This window comes from Trichomycterus rosablanca, chromosome 1 (assembly GCF_030014385.1).
Source record: "Trichomycterus rosablanca isolate fTriRos1 chromosome 1, fTriRos1.hap1, whole genome shotgun sequence".
In the NCBI taxonomy this organism is placed as follows: Eukaryota; Metazoa; Chordata; class Actinopteri; order Siluriformes; family Trichomycteridae; genus Trichomycterus; species Trichomycterus rosablanca.
In genome coordinates this window covers 54,425,971-54,441,299 of record NC_085988.1, presented here as the reverse complement: position 1 = coordinate 54,441,299, position 15,329 = coordinate 54,425,971, and the positions used below count along the sequence as shown (strand labels likewise).

Genomic DNA, 15,329 nt, shown 5'->3' with positions numbered 1-15,329 from the left:
AAGCCAGAATGAATTTTGCCTTATCTTACCCTTCTAAGGGGGAAAAAAATCATCCTGTGGACAGATTAAATAAAGATTTTGCTTTCTGGTAAAATCATCTCCCATTTACAGAAAATCTCCAATACGTTCAAACATGGTGCCGATTCAAAAATGTTTTGGGGTTGCTTTGCAGCTTCTGGCATGCATGGCTCCACCATGTGCAAGGCATCATGAAATCTGAACACTACCGAAGAAATTTGGATGGCTATGTAGGGCCCAATGTCAGAAAGCTGGGTGTCTGTCAGAGGTCTCGGGTCTTCCAGCAGGACAATGACCCCAAAGCACACTGCAAAAGGCACCCAGAATATATCGTAACAAAGCATTGAAGAGTTCTGAAGTGCCCAGCAATGAGCCCAGATCTAAATCCAATCAAACCCCTGTGAAGAGATCTCAAAACATCTGTTGAGAAGAGGCACCATTCAAATCTCACAGACCTGGAGCAGTTAAAACAAAAAGAGTGGTGCAAAATTCCAGTAGAGAGGTGTAAGAAACTCATTCATGGTTACAGGAAGATACTGATTTCAGTTATTGTGCTACCAAATAAACAATAACTTTAAATTTATTATTCTCAGCTTGTGTGTTGTTTCAATGCAAACAAAAGAAATAAACATGTGAACAACAAGGCATTCGTAATTCAACAGTTTGTGAAAGAAGTGCAGGGTGCACAATATTTTTGACTATAACTGTAGCACACATACACCGATCAGCCATAACATTAAAACCACCTACTTGTTTCTACACTCACAGCTCCACTTACCATAAAGAAGCACTTTGTAGTTCTACAATTACTGACTGTAGTCCATCTGTTTCTCTACATAATTTTTTATCCTGCTTTTACCCTGTTCTTCAATGGTCAGGACCCCCACAGGACCACCACAGAGCGGGTATTATTTAGGTGGTTGATAATTCTCAGCACTGCAGTGACACTGACATGGTGGTGGTATGTTAGTGTGTGTTGTGCTGGTATGAGTGGATCAGACACAGCAGCGCTGCTGGAGTTTTTAAATACTGTGTCCACTTACTGTCCACTCTATTAGACACTCCTACCTAGTTGGTCCACCTTGTAGATGTAAAGTCAGAGACGATCGCTCATCTATTGCTGCTGTTTGAGTTGGTCATCTTCTAGACTTCCATCAGTGGTCACAGGATGCTGCCCACAGGGCGCTGTTGGCTGGATATTTTTGGTTGGTGGACTATTCTCAGTCCAGCAGTGACAGTGAGGCATTTAAAAACTCTAGCAGCGCTGCTGTGTCTGATCCACTTATACCAGCACAACACACACTAACGCACCACCACCATGTCAGTGTCACTGCAGTGCTGAGTATGACCCACCACCCAAATAATACTTACTCTGTAGTGGTCCTGGGAAAGTCCTGACCATTGAAGGACAGCATGAAAGGGGGCTAACAAAGCATGCAGAGAAACAGATGGACTACAGTCAGTAATTGTATTAATTGTATACTACAAAGTGCTTCTATATGGTAAGTGGTGCTGATAAAATGGACAGTGAGTGTAGAAACAAAAAGGGGGTTTTAATGTTATGGCTGATTGGTGTATGTACTAGTACTTAATTTAAAGACATAATTTTCCTCACTTATAGCTGGTCAAAAAGTAAATACGCATTACTTTTTAGTCCTCTATCTAGACGTTTGGATTGATTTCTTCCTTACTTGAAAACTGCTTTAAGTTAAACTTAAATGATGGATTATCATTACTATTATTATCATCTAAATTAAAAAAAGTCCTTGTATAGAGAAATCCATTAGATCTATAACACTCAGTCAAACAACTGTCAAAAAAAACCACATACTGTGGACTAAAGTTACCGTGAATAATTGTTGACATTGCATATTGGGTTATGTAAGGACAAGTGATAATAGACATGACTCACTGAACATTTATTAAAATGTCAGTGGCAGCATCAGGTGATTACTCAGGTATGCTATGTTTCCTATCTTGAAAGGTGCAGTGGTGACAAAAAATGCAACAAAAATGTTTTATCTTAGGCTTTAACTATTGTATAAGGATAATCTATGCTAGTAATCTACGCTAGCTAAATGAGGTAAATTGCTCTTTTTTACTCAGTGTTTATATGTGGAGAAGAAAAAAATTTAATGGAAAGGAAAATCATCAAGTTGCATTAGAAGCCAATGTACACAAAAAATATAGCACAATGGCACTGAATGCAAAGTGCATCATTTGCAATGACAATTAAAATTATATTACTAAAAATAAGAACAATAAAAGCATACTTACATGGCAGCATATGTGGACTGGTAAGTAGGTCAGAAATGCATGACTGCACATGGCTCTCTGCTTCAGGTTGCACCTCTGACATTGGACTGTCTACAATGGTGCCTTGCATACCAACAGTACTGGGCACAGCCGGTGGTGCAATAATCCCAGAATCCATGTTTAGTCCGTTTGGAGCATTTTCCCTAAGTATGTACTCTTCCTGCTTCATGGTAGGTGCTATAGAGCAAAAGCCAGGTAAATCTGGTGGTGCAACAGGCTGGAATAATGGTTCGACTTGGTTGGCTGGAAATGCAGGGTAGCTTGGAGGCTCGCTGATCCGAGGGTCTGTCCACATTCCACATGTTCAAAAAAAAAAAAAAAAAAAAAGGCCGTTTTCATTTTGTCATATTAAAGTGATGCATTTTAAAATTCTCACATTAACATATTTAACAGGGAAAAACAAAATGAATGTTATTGTACATAGATTTAAAGGGCTTACTGATAGAGAGGTGCTCGAAGTTTGGTAGCTGAAAGATAAATAATAACATGAAGGTAAAAATAATCCTGACTTGTAAAAACAGCTAACACTTTGCTCTTCTAATTATAATAATAATAAACAATCCACCCACTCACCTCCTCCTCTTCATCATCATCCTCGCCTCCATCTATGAGAGCATAAAAGATGCTAGGTTAAAATAGGCCTGGGTCTGCTTAATAAGAATACGCTTTTTAACAAAACATTTAGAAGACCTATTAAAAATAAGTAAAAGCAGCCGCTCAGGTGGCGCACTGGTAAAGTACGCTAGCGCACCAGAGTTGGGGTTTCGAATACATCGTATCGAATCTCGGCTCTGCCTTTCCGACTGGGTTGGGCGGCAGCATGAACAACGATTGGCTGTTGTTCAGGGTTAGAGGGTAAGAAAGTCGGATCATAGGTCCTCATAACTGGTGCAACTGTGGCCCCTGCTGGCTGGCTGATGGTGCCTGCACAGGGCTGAGGAATAATGCTGATGGGGGTGTGGCCCTCTGTACACAGTGCCCGTCAAGTGTATGAACTCGAGTCGTGCAGGTGAAAAATGCAGTCTGTACTGACTAAGTCAGTGAAGTAAATAGTTTCGAGATACTATTAGGTTACACACTGCGACAATGAGTTTCTCTTCCATCTTCCAACTACGAACCAAAAACTAAGCGCACCGTTTCATAATGGGGGGATAATGTGTGTACAGCTCTGCTCAATGCTCATCGCTACATCACTTTGCTCCTAATATGCAAAAAACTCAGAAAGTCACTGACTCCGCCCACTTCGCATCACCAACGTTCACTCCACCTACTGTTGCTGGAAATCGTCAGCTCTAATTGAAAATAAACAACAGCCGGTCGCTTTGTCACGTTGCCTCGCTGACGATCTGAACATAGGGTAAGAAGTCCAAAGGTGGGGTGAAATTCCACCTAGAACTGTCCTGACTCTTCCTGACCAATCACAACCCTGCAATTCCTCTGGAACAAACAGAGCAACTAACTATCTACTTGATGTTACAGTAGTTAAGTTTATCTTAATCCAAGATGTTTTGCCACTAGTATTGGTGTTCCATTAATAAAGTTGTTAACAATAATGATAATGTCTAATATGTATTCTCTGCATTTGTGGTACCTTTTAAGTTAAAATACTACAATTACATTGGTACCCAAGTGTAGAGATACTACAAATGTTAGGTTGATTCAGTAAGGCCTAAGACCAACTTATAGTATAGCTGTTTATCTGCAATGTAGGGCTAAATAATAACTTCCTTTCATTATATCTACTATTGCTTTAAATCTGACAATGCCGTACCTGTTTGTGTGTTTGTTTATTAGGATTTTAACATCATGTTTTACACACTTTTCAAGTTACATTCATGACAGAAACGATAGTTATTCGTTACACAAGATTCATCAGTTCACAAGTTTAATGTCAAACACAAAATTGTATCTCCAATTCACCTCACTGGCATGTTTTTGGACTGTGGGAGGAAACCAGAGCTCCCGGAGGAAACCCACACAGACACAGGAATAACATGCAAACTCCACACAGAAATGACCCGCACCGCCCCACCTGGGGATCGAACCCAGGACCTGCTTACAATGCCGTACCTGAAAACATTTAAAACCTTTCCTTACCTACACTTACTGGCTGATCGCACACTTCATAAATCTTGTATGGCTGCATGGGTGTCGCCTTGGTGCCATCATACTTCAGAGTGAACTCGCGACTCTTGTTGAGTGCACATCTCAGGTTGGCCTTCCATTTGGCTGGATCAGGCTCATCTATTCCTTCCTGGTACTTTCCTGTCTCCAGTGCCCAAGCCTTTACAGAAAAAATGAGGGGACCTTAAGGGGTTGTTATGAACATTATCAATCTAAATGAACAGTTTACAGTTCTTTATAATAAGGCATTGTTCTGATTGACATTATACCCTTTGACGTGTGTACTTTGATGAATTGTAATTACGTTTGTCATGATATCAAAGATATGACATCAGCAGTGGCATTAAATATACAATGGCCTCAGTTGTACTATGTAGCCTTGTAATGACATAAGACATACATACTTAAGACATACTGTTAGCCTATAATAACAGAATACTAAGCAGAGCTGTAATGACCTTAGTTCTGTTTGTTTATTAGGATTTTAACATCATGTTTTACACTTTGGTGACATTCATGACAGGAACGGTAGTAACTCATTACACAAGGTTTATCAGTTCACAAGGTTATATCACACACGATCATGGACAATTTAGTGTCTCCAATTCACCTCACTTGCATGTCTTTGGACTGTGGGAGGAAACCGTAGCACCCGGAGTAAACCCACGCAGACACGGGGAGAACATGCAAACTCCACACAGAAAGGACCAGCACCCGGAGTAAACCCACACAGACACAGGGAGAACATGCAAACTCCACACAGAAAAGACCCGGACCTCCCCACCTGGGGATTGAATCCAGGACCTTCTTGCTATCAGGCGACAGGGCGACCCACTTAACCACTGTGCCGGACCTTAGTTCTACTAATTGTCATATTGGGATGGTGGTAGCCTAGTCAGTACAACTTTGGGCTATAAAACAGAAGGTTGTGGGTCTAAAACCTAGATTTGCCATGCAGACACTGTTGGGCCTTTGAGCAAGGCCCTTAACCCTCTTGGCTCCAGGGGTGCTGTACAATGTCTAACTCCTGCACTCTGACTCCAGTTTTCAAACAAGCTGGGATATGCAATTAAAACATTTAATCATACTGTGCATATGTATATATAACAAAAGCATTGCATCTGCCCTAGATTATAATACCAATAATAATAATAATAATAATAACAATAATAATAATACAGCAACATGTAATGACAGAGGTACTTTGTAGGTCTGTATTGACTTTGGATGTACAGGGTGGGCCATTTATATGGATACACCTAAATAAAATGGGAATGGTTGGTGATATTAACTTCCTGTTTGTGGCACATTAGTATATGGGAGGGGGAAAACTTTTCAAGATGGGTGGTGACCATGGCGGCCATTTTGAAGTTGGCCATTTTGGATCCAACTTTAGTTTTTTCAATGGGAAGAGGGTCATGTGACACATCAAACTTATTGAGAATTTGGTGAAGTGTGCTTGGTTTTAACGTAACTTTATTCTTTCATGAGTTATTTACAAGCTTCTCTTTGTTTTCAGCCATTGACATGTCGCAGAGGTCAACACGTGAGGAGCGGATAGAAATTGTGTTGATGTCTGGTGAACGCAGTACCCAGGTCATTGCAGCAGATTTCAATGCAAGACACCCTATGAGACCACCCATCTCCCATGCTACAGTTAGCAAACTGCTTGCCAAGTTTCGTGAAACTGGTTCAGTGTTGGATTTGCCAAAATGTGGACGCATGAAAACTGTCACTAATGAAGAAACATCAGTGGCTGTCCTAGCTTCATTCAGCAAGAGCCCACAGCGTAGCACTCGCCGCATGTCACTGGAAAGTGGCATCAGTCGAACATCCCTTCGGCGGATATTAGCTACTCACAAATGGCACCCTTACAAACTCCAGCTGCTGCAGCATCTCAACGAGGATGACCCAGATCGGCGCACTGAATTTGCAGAATGGGCAAAACAAAAATTGGAACAGGACCCTCAGTTTACACAGAACATTTTGTTCAGTGATGAGGCAAACTTTTATGTGAATGGTGAAGTTAACAAACAAAACCACCGCTATTGGTCTGACACCAACCCACATTGGATAGATCCCTCCAAGACTGTTGGAACACAAAAATTGATGGTATGGTGTGGTATATGGGGTACAAAGATAGTGGGGCCATTCTTCATCAATGGAAACCTCAAGGCCACTGGATATTTGAAATTGCTACATGATGATGTGTTTCCCTCTTTATGCACTGAAGCTGGCACGTTCCCTGAGTTTTTCCAGCAAGATGGTGCACCACCACATTATGGGTGTCAGGTCCAAGCATTCCTAGATGAACAGTTTCCTGGAAAGTGGATTGGTCGTCGTGGGCCAGTTGAATGGCCCCCAAGGTCTCCCGATCTGACCCCCTTAGACTTTTATCTTTGGGGTCATCTGAAGGCAATTGTCTATGCTGTGAAGATACGAGATGTGCAGCACCTGAAACTACGGATACCGGAAGCCTGTGCTAGCATTTCTTCTGCGGTGTTGCTATCAGTGTGTGAGGAGTGGGAGAAGAGGGTTGCATTGACAATCCAACACAATGGGCAGCACTTTGAACACATTTTATAAGTGGTCAGAAACTTGTAAATAACTCATGAAAGAATAAAGTTACGTTAAAACCAAGCACACCATTGTTTTTCTTGTGAAATTCTCAATGAGTTTGATGTGTCACATGACCCTCTTCCCATTGGAAAAAACTAAAGTTGGATCCAAAATGGCCGACTTCAAAATGGCCACCATGGTCACCACCCATCTTGAAAAGTTTTCCCCCTCCCATATACTAATGTGCCACAAACAGCAAGTTAATATCACCAACCATTCCCATTTTATTTAGGTGTATCCATATAAATGGCCCACCCTGTACTATGTACTTCAGCTTATTGTGATATTGGAAATACTACACAGGACATAACCATAATAAGTGTTCTGTAGAGGTATGTTATCATATCAGAGGTACTGCATAGGCCTAGAATGGTTTTAAAGGTATAATAAAGGCAGATAATCATACAAAGCTACTATGCAGATCTGTGATTACAGCAAAAGCAGGCTAATACATGCACATATCTTTTCATCTACCGCAGTTCTAATCTTAAATAGATTTTTGGAAGTTTTGTAATCTCTCATAACAGCAATAACAAAACACTGTTGTTGCACTCAAAGTAAAAACGAGATTGTGCAGACCTTTTTTTAAAGACAGTGTTTTAGGCCCTCCATAAATAATGTCCTGTAGCTTTAATCAGTGGGGGAATTGAAACTTTGCTCTGTTTTTACTTCTGCAAAGCTTTTCCTGAGAATGTGGAAAAGCCCCCAGATAGTTATCTGAAGGGGTGGGGTTGAATGACTGTAGAGGACACATGTATGGTATGCAAAGGGTAGATTTCAATGTAAAGTCAACAGTGCAGACATTTTTCACATCTTAATTGATAATAAAGATTATAAATTGAATCCAGCACAAAATGTGTGAAAAATTTAGTGTGAAAAATATCATATGCATCTTGTTAAGATTCATATATACTAACAGCTTTACTCTTGACAGCAGAGGCACAAAGCAAAAATACACCCTTGACAGACACCCTTGCCAATTCATCGCAGGGCAACGAACACATTCACTCAACCTACAGACAGTTTGGTGCTACAGACACCAGAACAAACAAACCCACACAGACATGAAAAGAAGAAAAAAAAACTTCTTAAAGACAGTGACCAAAGTTGAGGATCAAACCCTGGTCATCTGGACTATGTGGCATCCACTCCAGCTGCACCATTCTGCAACCCCAATGGCAGTCAAATCACACTAAGAATTATATAAAACTAGGGCTGCAGCAACTTATTGACAAAAAAATTCAGTAAATTGAACATAAGTGGCTAAGAATTTAATTGAATTATTGGTTAATTTTATTAATCAATAACATTGATTATTTTTAATTCCATGGTTAATTATGAAACTGAACTATCTTGGTCACGCTGGCTAAAACTTGTGATAGTGGTAAGCAGAGCGAACTAGAAAAACTGAATGGGATTACAGACTGAATGAAAAGGATGAGGAAACCTTACAGAGAACATGAAACTGGCTGTATCAGGCAGCAGACAGAGCAGAGTAAAGCTGTTGTGTCCCAAATACCATTCATCATTCAACAGTGTGCTAAATTAGATTTTTGGCCAGTAGCCAAAATGTAATTTAGTAAGCCATTTAAATTGTGTTGCTTCATGCTTCACCCCCCCTTAACTTAAAACAACTAATTTTTATTAAGAATGCCCTCTGTTAAAAAGTGTGTGTGTGTGTGTGTGTGTGTGTGTGTGTGTGTGTGTGTGTATATATATACAGTGTATCACAAAAGTGAGTACACCCCTCACATTTCTGCAGATATTTAAGTATATCTTTTCATGGGACAACACTGACAAAATGACACTTTGACACAATGAAAAGTAGTCTGTGTGCAGCTTATATAACAGTGTAAATTTATTCTTCCCTCAAAATAACTCAATATACAGCCATTAATGTCTAAACCACCGGCAACAAAAGTGAGTACACCCCTTAGTGAAAGTTCCTGAAGTGTCAATATTTTGTGTGGCCACCATTATTTCCCAGAACTGCCTTAACTCTCCTGGGCATGGAGTTTACCACAGCTTCACAGGTTGCCACTGGAATGCTTTTCCACTCCTCCATGACGACATCACGGAGCTGGCGGATATTCGAGACTTTGCGCTCCTCCACCTTCCGCTTGAGGATGCCCCAAAGATGTTCTATTTGGTTTAGGTCTGGAGACATGTTTGGCCAGTCCATCACCTTTACCCTCAGCCTCTTCAATAAAGCAGTGGTCGTCTTAGAGGTGTGTTTGGGGTCATTATCATGCTGGAACACTGACCTGCGACCCAGTTTCCGGAGGGAGGGGATCATGCTCTGCTTCAGTATTTCACAGTACATATTGGAGTTAATGTGTCCCTCAATGAAATGTAACTCCCCAACACCTGCTGCACTCATGCAGCCCCAGACCATGGCATTCCCACCACCATGCTTGACTGTAGGTATGACACACTTATCTTTGTACTCCTCACCTGATTGCCGCCACACATGCTTGAGACCATCTGAACCAAACAAATTAATCTTGGTCTCATCAGACCATAGGACATGGTTCCAGTAATCCATGTCCTTTGTTGACATGTCTTCAGCAAACTGTTTGCGGGCTTTCTTGTGTAGAGACTTCAGAAGAGGCTTCCTTCTGGGGTGACAGCCATGCAGACCAATTTGATGTAGTGTGCGGCGTATGGTCTGAGCACTGACAGGCTGACCCCCCACCTTTTCAATCTCTGCAGCAATGCTGACAGCACTCCTGCGCCTATCTTTCAAAGACAGCAGTTGGATGTGACGCTGAGCACGTGCACTCGGCTTCTTTGGACGACCGACGCGAGGTCTGTTCTGAGTGGACCCTGCTCTTTTAAAACACTGGATGATCTTGGCCACTGTGCTGCAGCTCAGTTTCAGGGTGTTGGCAATCTTCTTGTAGCCTTGGCCATCTTCATGTAGCGCAACAGTTCGTCTTTTAAGATCCTCAGAGAGTTCTTTGCCATGAGGTGCCATGTTGGAACTTTCAGTGACCAGTATGAGAGAGTGTGAGAGCTGTACTACTAAATTGAACACACCTGCTCCCTATGCACACCTGAGACCTAGTAACACTAACAAATCACATGACATTTTGGAGGGAAAATGACAAGCAGTGCTCAATTTGGACATTTAGGGGTGTAGTCTCTTAGGGGTGTACTCACTTTTGTTGCCGGTGGTTTAGACATTAATGGCTGTATATTGAGTTATTTTGAGGGAAGAATAAATTTACACTGTTATATAAGCTGCACACAGACTACTTTTCATTGTGTCAAAGTGTCATTTTGTCAGTGTTGTCCCATGAAAAGATATACTTAAATATCTGCAGAAATGTGAGGGGTGTACTCACTTTTGTGATACACTGTATATATTAGGGCTGTCGAAGTTAACGCGATAATAACGCATTATTTGCACTTGCATAATAAAGAAATAAATACACGCTATATTCACAAGTTGTCGGAAGCAGAACACTTTATTAACTTATTCTGTTACGGTAAAGAATACCGGACAGCTGAGTCAAGCACGTTAGTCCATGAACTATGGAAGCCCCAAAGGGTCAAAACACACTCACTTCGTGTAGAAACGTCCATCAAACCATTGGATAGTATTACTGCCTAGTATGTGAGTGAATAAAACTCCCTTACAGTTTTCTCTTGTCCCAGCAGTTTTTAACATCAGTACATTTAGCATAAAATGTGTTCACCATTTTAATTGTAACATTTCACTTAAAAATCCTTGTTTTCTATAACATTTACACAGATTTTTTTTAATGCGATTAATCGCGATTAACTATATGAAATTCTGAGATTAATCGCGATTAAAATTTTTAATCGTTTGACAGCCCTAATATATATATATATATATATATATATATATATATATATATATATATATATATATATATATACACATATATATACACTGTATATATTAGGGCTGTCAAACGATTAAAAATTTTAATCGCGATTAATCTCAGAATTTCATATAGTTAATCGCGATTCATTGCATTTTTTTTTTTTTTTTTTTTTTAAGGAGGTGGTTTTAATGTTATGGCTGATCGGTGTACATACACTAACATACACAAAAACTCATTCACAATCAACACGGCCTTGTTCCCTGGGTTCTGACAACTCATACTAGTGACTATATTACTTGCATCTTTGCAGAATATTGCATTGTTTTTGCACCTTATTCTCACCTTATTCTACCTGCTGCTATATAAACCCTACGCTGCTAACTGGATATCAGAATACGTTTTTATTAGGGCTGTCGAAGTTAACGCGATAATAATAACGCGTTCCAGTGTTGCCAGATTGGGCGGTTATCCGCCAAATTGGGCGGAGTTTGTTGGAAAACAATTTAATAGCATTTAAATAACACTTCTGTTTAAAAGAAAATATTCAGTTTTAAGAAGCACCAGCATTGTAGAAGGTTATTAAAAGTAAATTCAATTTTTAAAGTCAATTTTCAATGCTGATTTGGCTTAATAGTGTTGGTCAGTCTGTATCATATTCTTGAAATGATAAAGTATTGCAAAGGAATATCTTTGAAATTCTTCCTCATAATGTTAAGGTTGCTATATTTTGGTTTTTCACTTGTCAGGGAAAATTAAGAGAGAAAAAAGCTTATTATTATCATGCGTGTGATATAGATCATTTACGTGATCTGCGTATCACGTTACCACTGTGTGTTGTACGTCACTGAGCTGATATGTGTATCAGGTGACCAGCGGGTAACGGCGTGTTATGTTTAAGTGTGATGCTCCAAGTTGTGGATTAAGCAATAAAGACAAACACGTTCTCCACATAACTAGTGTCATTTGTATTTCGTGGTTAAGTACAAAACATAACAATGCGGGTCTTCGTGATGTAATTCTACATGGCACTCACTGCCTGTATAGGTACATTTTTCCTGTATAGAATTTGCGTTAACGACACTATTTTTTTTAATCGCGTTAAATTGAGATCGCGTTAATGCGTTATTATCGCGTTAACTTCGACAGCCCTAATATATAAATATATATATATATATATATATATATATATATATATATATATATATATATATATATACAGTATCACGAAAGTGAGTACACCCCTCACATTTCTGCAAATATTTCATTATATCTTTTCATGGGACAACACTATAGACATGAAACTTGGATATAACTTAGAGTAGTCAGTGTACAGCTTGTATAGCAGTGTATATTTACTGTCTTCTGAAAATAACTCAACACACAGCCATTAATGTCTAAATAGCTGGCAACATAAGTGAGTACACCCCACAGTGAACATGTCCAAATTGTGCCCAAATGTGTCGTTGTCCCTCCCTGGTGTCATGTGTCAAGGTCCCAGGTGTAAATGGGGAGCAGGGCTGTTAAATTTGGTGTTTTGGGTACAATTCTCTCATACTGGCCACTGGATATTCAACATGGCACCTCATGGCAAAGAACTCTCTGAGGATGTGAGAAATAGAATTGTTGCTCTCCACAAAGATGGCCTGGGCTATAAGAAGATTGCTAACACCCTGAAACTGAGCTACAGCATGGTGGCCAAGGTCATACAGCAGTTTTCCAGGACAGGTTCCACTCGGAACAGGCTTCGCCAGGGTCGACCAAAGAAGTTGAGTCCACGTGTTCGGCGTCATATCCAGAGGTTGGCTTTAAAAAATAGACACATGAGTGCTGCCAGCATTGCTGCAGAGGTTGAAGATGTGGGAGGTCAGCCTGTCAGTGCTCAGACCATACGCCGCACACTGCATCAACTCGGTCTGCATGGTCGTCATCCCAGAAGGAAGCTGACGCACAAGAAAGCCCGCAAACAGTTTGCTGAAGACAAGCAGTCCAAGAACATGGATTACTGGAATGCCCTGTGGTCTGACGAGACCAAGATAAACTTGTTTGGCTCAGATGGTGTCCAGCATGTGTGGCGGAGCCCTGGTGAGAAGTACCAAGACAACTGTATCTTGCCTACAGTCAAGCATGGTGGTGGTAGCATCATGGTCTTGGGCTGCATGAGTGTTGCTGGCACTGGGGAGCTGCAGTTCATTGAGGGAAACATGAATTCCAACATGTACTGTGACATTCTGAAACAGAGCATGATCCCCTCCCTTCGAAAACTGGGCCTCATGGCAGTTTTCCAACAGGATAACGACCCCAAACACAACCTCCAAGATGACAACTGCCTTGCTGAGGAAGCTGAAGGTAAAGGCGATGGACTAAACCCAATTGAGCACCTGTGGCGCATCCTCAAGTGGAAGGTGGAGGAGTTCAAGGTGTCTAACATCCACCAGCTCCGTGATGTCATCATGGAGGAGTGGAAGAGGATTCCAGTAGCAACCTGTGCAGCTCTGGTGAATTCCATGCCCAGGAGGGTTAAGGCAGTGCTGGATAATAATGGTGGTCACACAAAATATTGACACTTTGGGCACAATTTGGACATGTTCACTGTGGGGTGTACTCACTTATGTTGCCAGCCATTTAGACATTAATGGCTGTGTGTTGAGTTATTTTCAGAAGACAGTAAATCTACACTGCTATACAAGTTCTACACTGACTACTCTAACTTATATCCAAGTTTCATGTCTATAGTGTTGTCCCATGAAAAGATATAATAAAATAATTGCAGAAATGTGAGATGTGTACTCACTTTTGTGATACACTGTATATATATATATATATATATATATATATATATATATATATATATATATATATATATATATACATATACACCGATCAGCCAAAACATTAAAACCACCCCCTTGTTTCTACACTCACTGTCCATTTTATCAGCTCCACTTACCATATAGAAGCACTTTGTAGTTCTACAATTACTGACTGTAGTCCATCTTTTTCCTTGCATGCTTTGTTAGCCCCCTTTCATGCTGTTCTTCAATGGTCAGGACTAGGGATGCATCGATACCATTTTTTCCCAACCGAGTACGAGTACATGTATTTTTGTACTTGCCGATACCGATACCAATACCTATTTAGAATACCGTTTTTTTCAACAAAAACACACGTGAGAAGTGACGAGAAGTTTAATGATACCATGTCCAAAAATGCACGTCAACAAGTAGCGAGTGATCAAAGTGTTTGTGCGCTGATGTGATAAAATCAAGGAGGAAAAATAAATGAATCTGAGTGGATTTGGCAACACGAATAGCATGGATTGTTCTGTAGTGAATTGGAGGTTAATAAATATTTTTGCAATGTTGGTGTTTTGTTGTTATGTTTTGTAGAGAACGATCAGGTCAGAAATACTGTAAAACGTGTGTGTGTGCCGGTGTATTCTGATATAAACTATATTATCCCCCTGTCCCACCTGTTTACACTCCTCTCCTGCGTTTCCCCTCACACTGTATCCTGCGTTCTCATTGGCTGTTCGACATGTCACTCATTCCCAGTCGCACATCTCACATCAGATATCTGACGCTCGGCGAGCCGGTCGGATCGAGTTGTTGGATAGTTCACACTTAGCGATCGAGAGCCGAGTTTTGATCGCCGAGCAAACACCGAGTTGTTCCTGAGGTCAGCGCTAGATTTGCCGGCTCGGGAGCAACTCGGTGTTCGCTCGGCGATCAACACTCGGCTCTCAAGAACGCAGGATACGGTGTGAGGGGAAACACAGGGGAGGAGTGTAAACAGGTGGGACAGGGGCTTAATTAATATAGTTTATATCAGAATACACCGGCACACACACAAGTTTTACAGTATTTCTGATTTGATCCTCTACAAAACATAACACCAACACTGCATTGCAAAAATATTTATTAACCTCCAACTCACTATAGAACATCCATACTGTTCGTGTTGCCAAATCCACTCAGATTCATTTATTTTTCCTCTTTGATTTTACGCTGCACATCAGCACACAAACACTGATCACTCGCTACTTGTTGACGTGCCTTTTTGGACGTGGTATCATTAAACCCCTCATCACTTCTCATGAATGTTTTTGCAAAAAAATAAAAAAATAAAACGTAGTTTGGGAGATCAGAGAAGCTCGCCTGAGATTCCAGTTGGTGATAGATGGTGTAGTGTGAAACCCCCTATCACTGATCAGTCGTGTAGTGTGAAATACACACCGACTGAAAGACTCCCGAGTGCAAAAGATTCAGTCGTATAGTGTGAACTGTACAGCGACCTGACAAATCAGAAAATCGTGTAGTGTGAACTAGGCATAACGCAGCAACGTGCACTAGGTACACGGTATCGGATGTTTAGTATCGGAGCCTCGTTTGCGAGTACGAG

General features: G+C 40.7%; 1 protein-coding gene across 1 annotated transcript in view; it reads right to left on the bottom strand.

The window, feature by feature from the left end:
- irf5 (interferon regulatory factor 5) overlaps window positions 1-15,329 on the bottom strand; it is a 50,870-nt gene that overhangs the window by 18,055 nt on the left and 17,486 nt on the right. The window contains exons 4-7 of the mRNA XM_062994647.1: window positions 4,432-4,618; window positions 2,908-2,939; window positions 2,774-2,801; window positions 2,296-2,619 (exon numbers count right to left, since the gene is read on the bottom strand). Coding sequence (XP_062850717.1) covers window positions 2,296-2,619; window positions 2,774-2,801; window positions 2,908-2,939; window positions 4,432-4,618 — 571 coding nt within the window. The remainder of the gene's footprint in view (window positions 1-2,295; window positions 2,620-2,773; window positions 2,802-2,907; window positions 2,940-4,431; window positions 4,619-15,329) is intronic.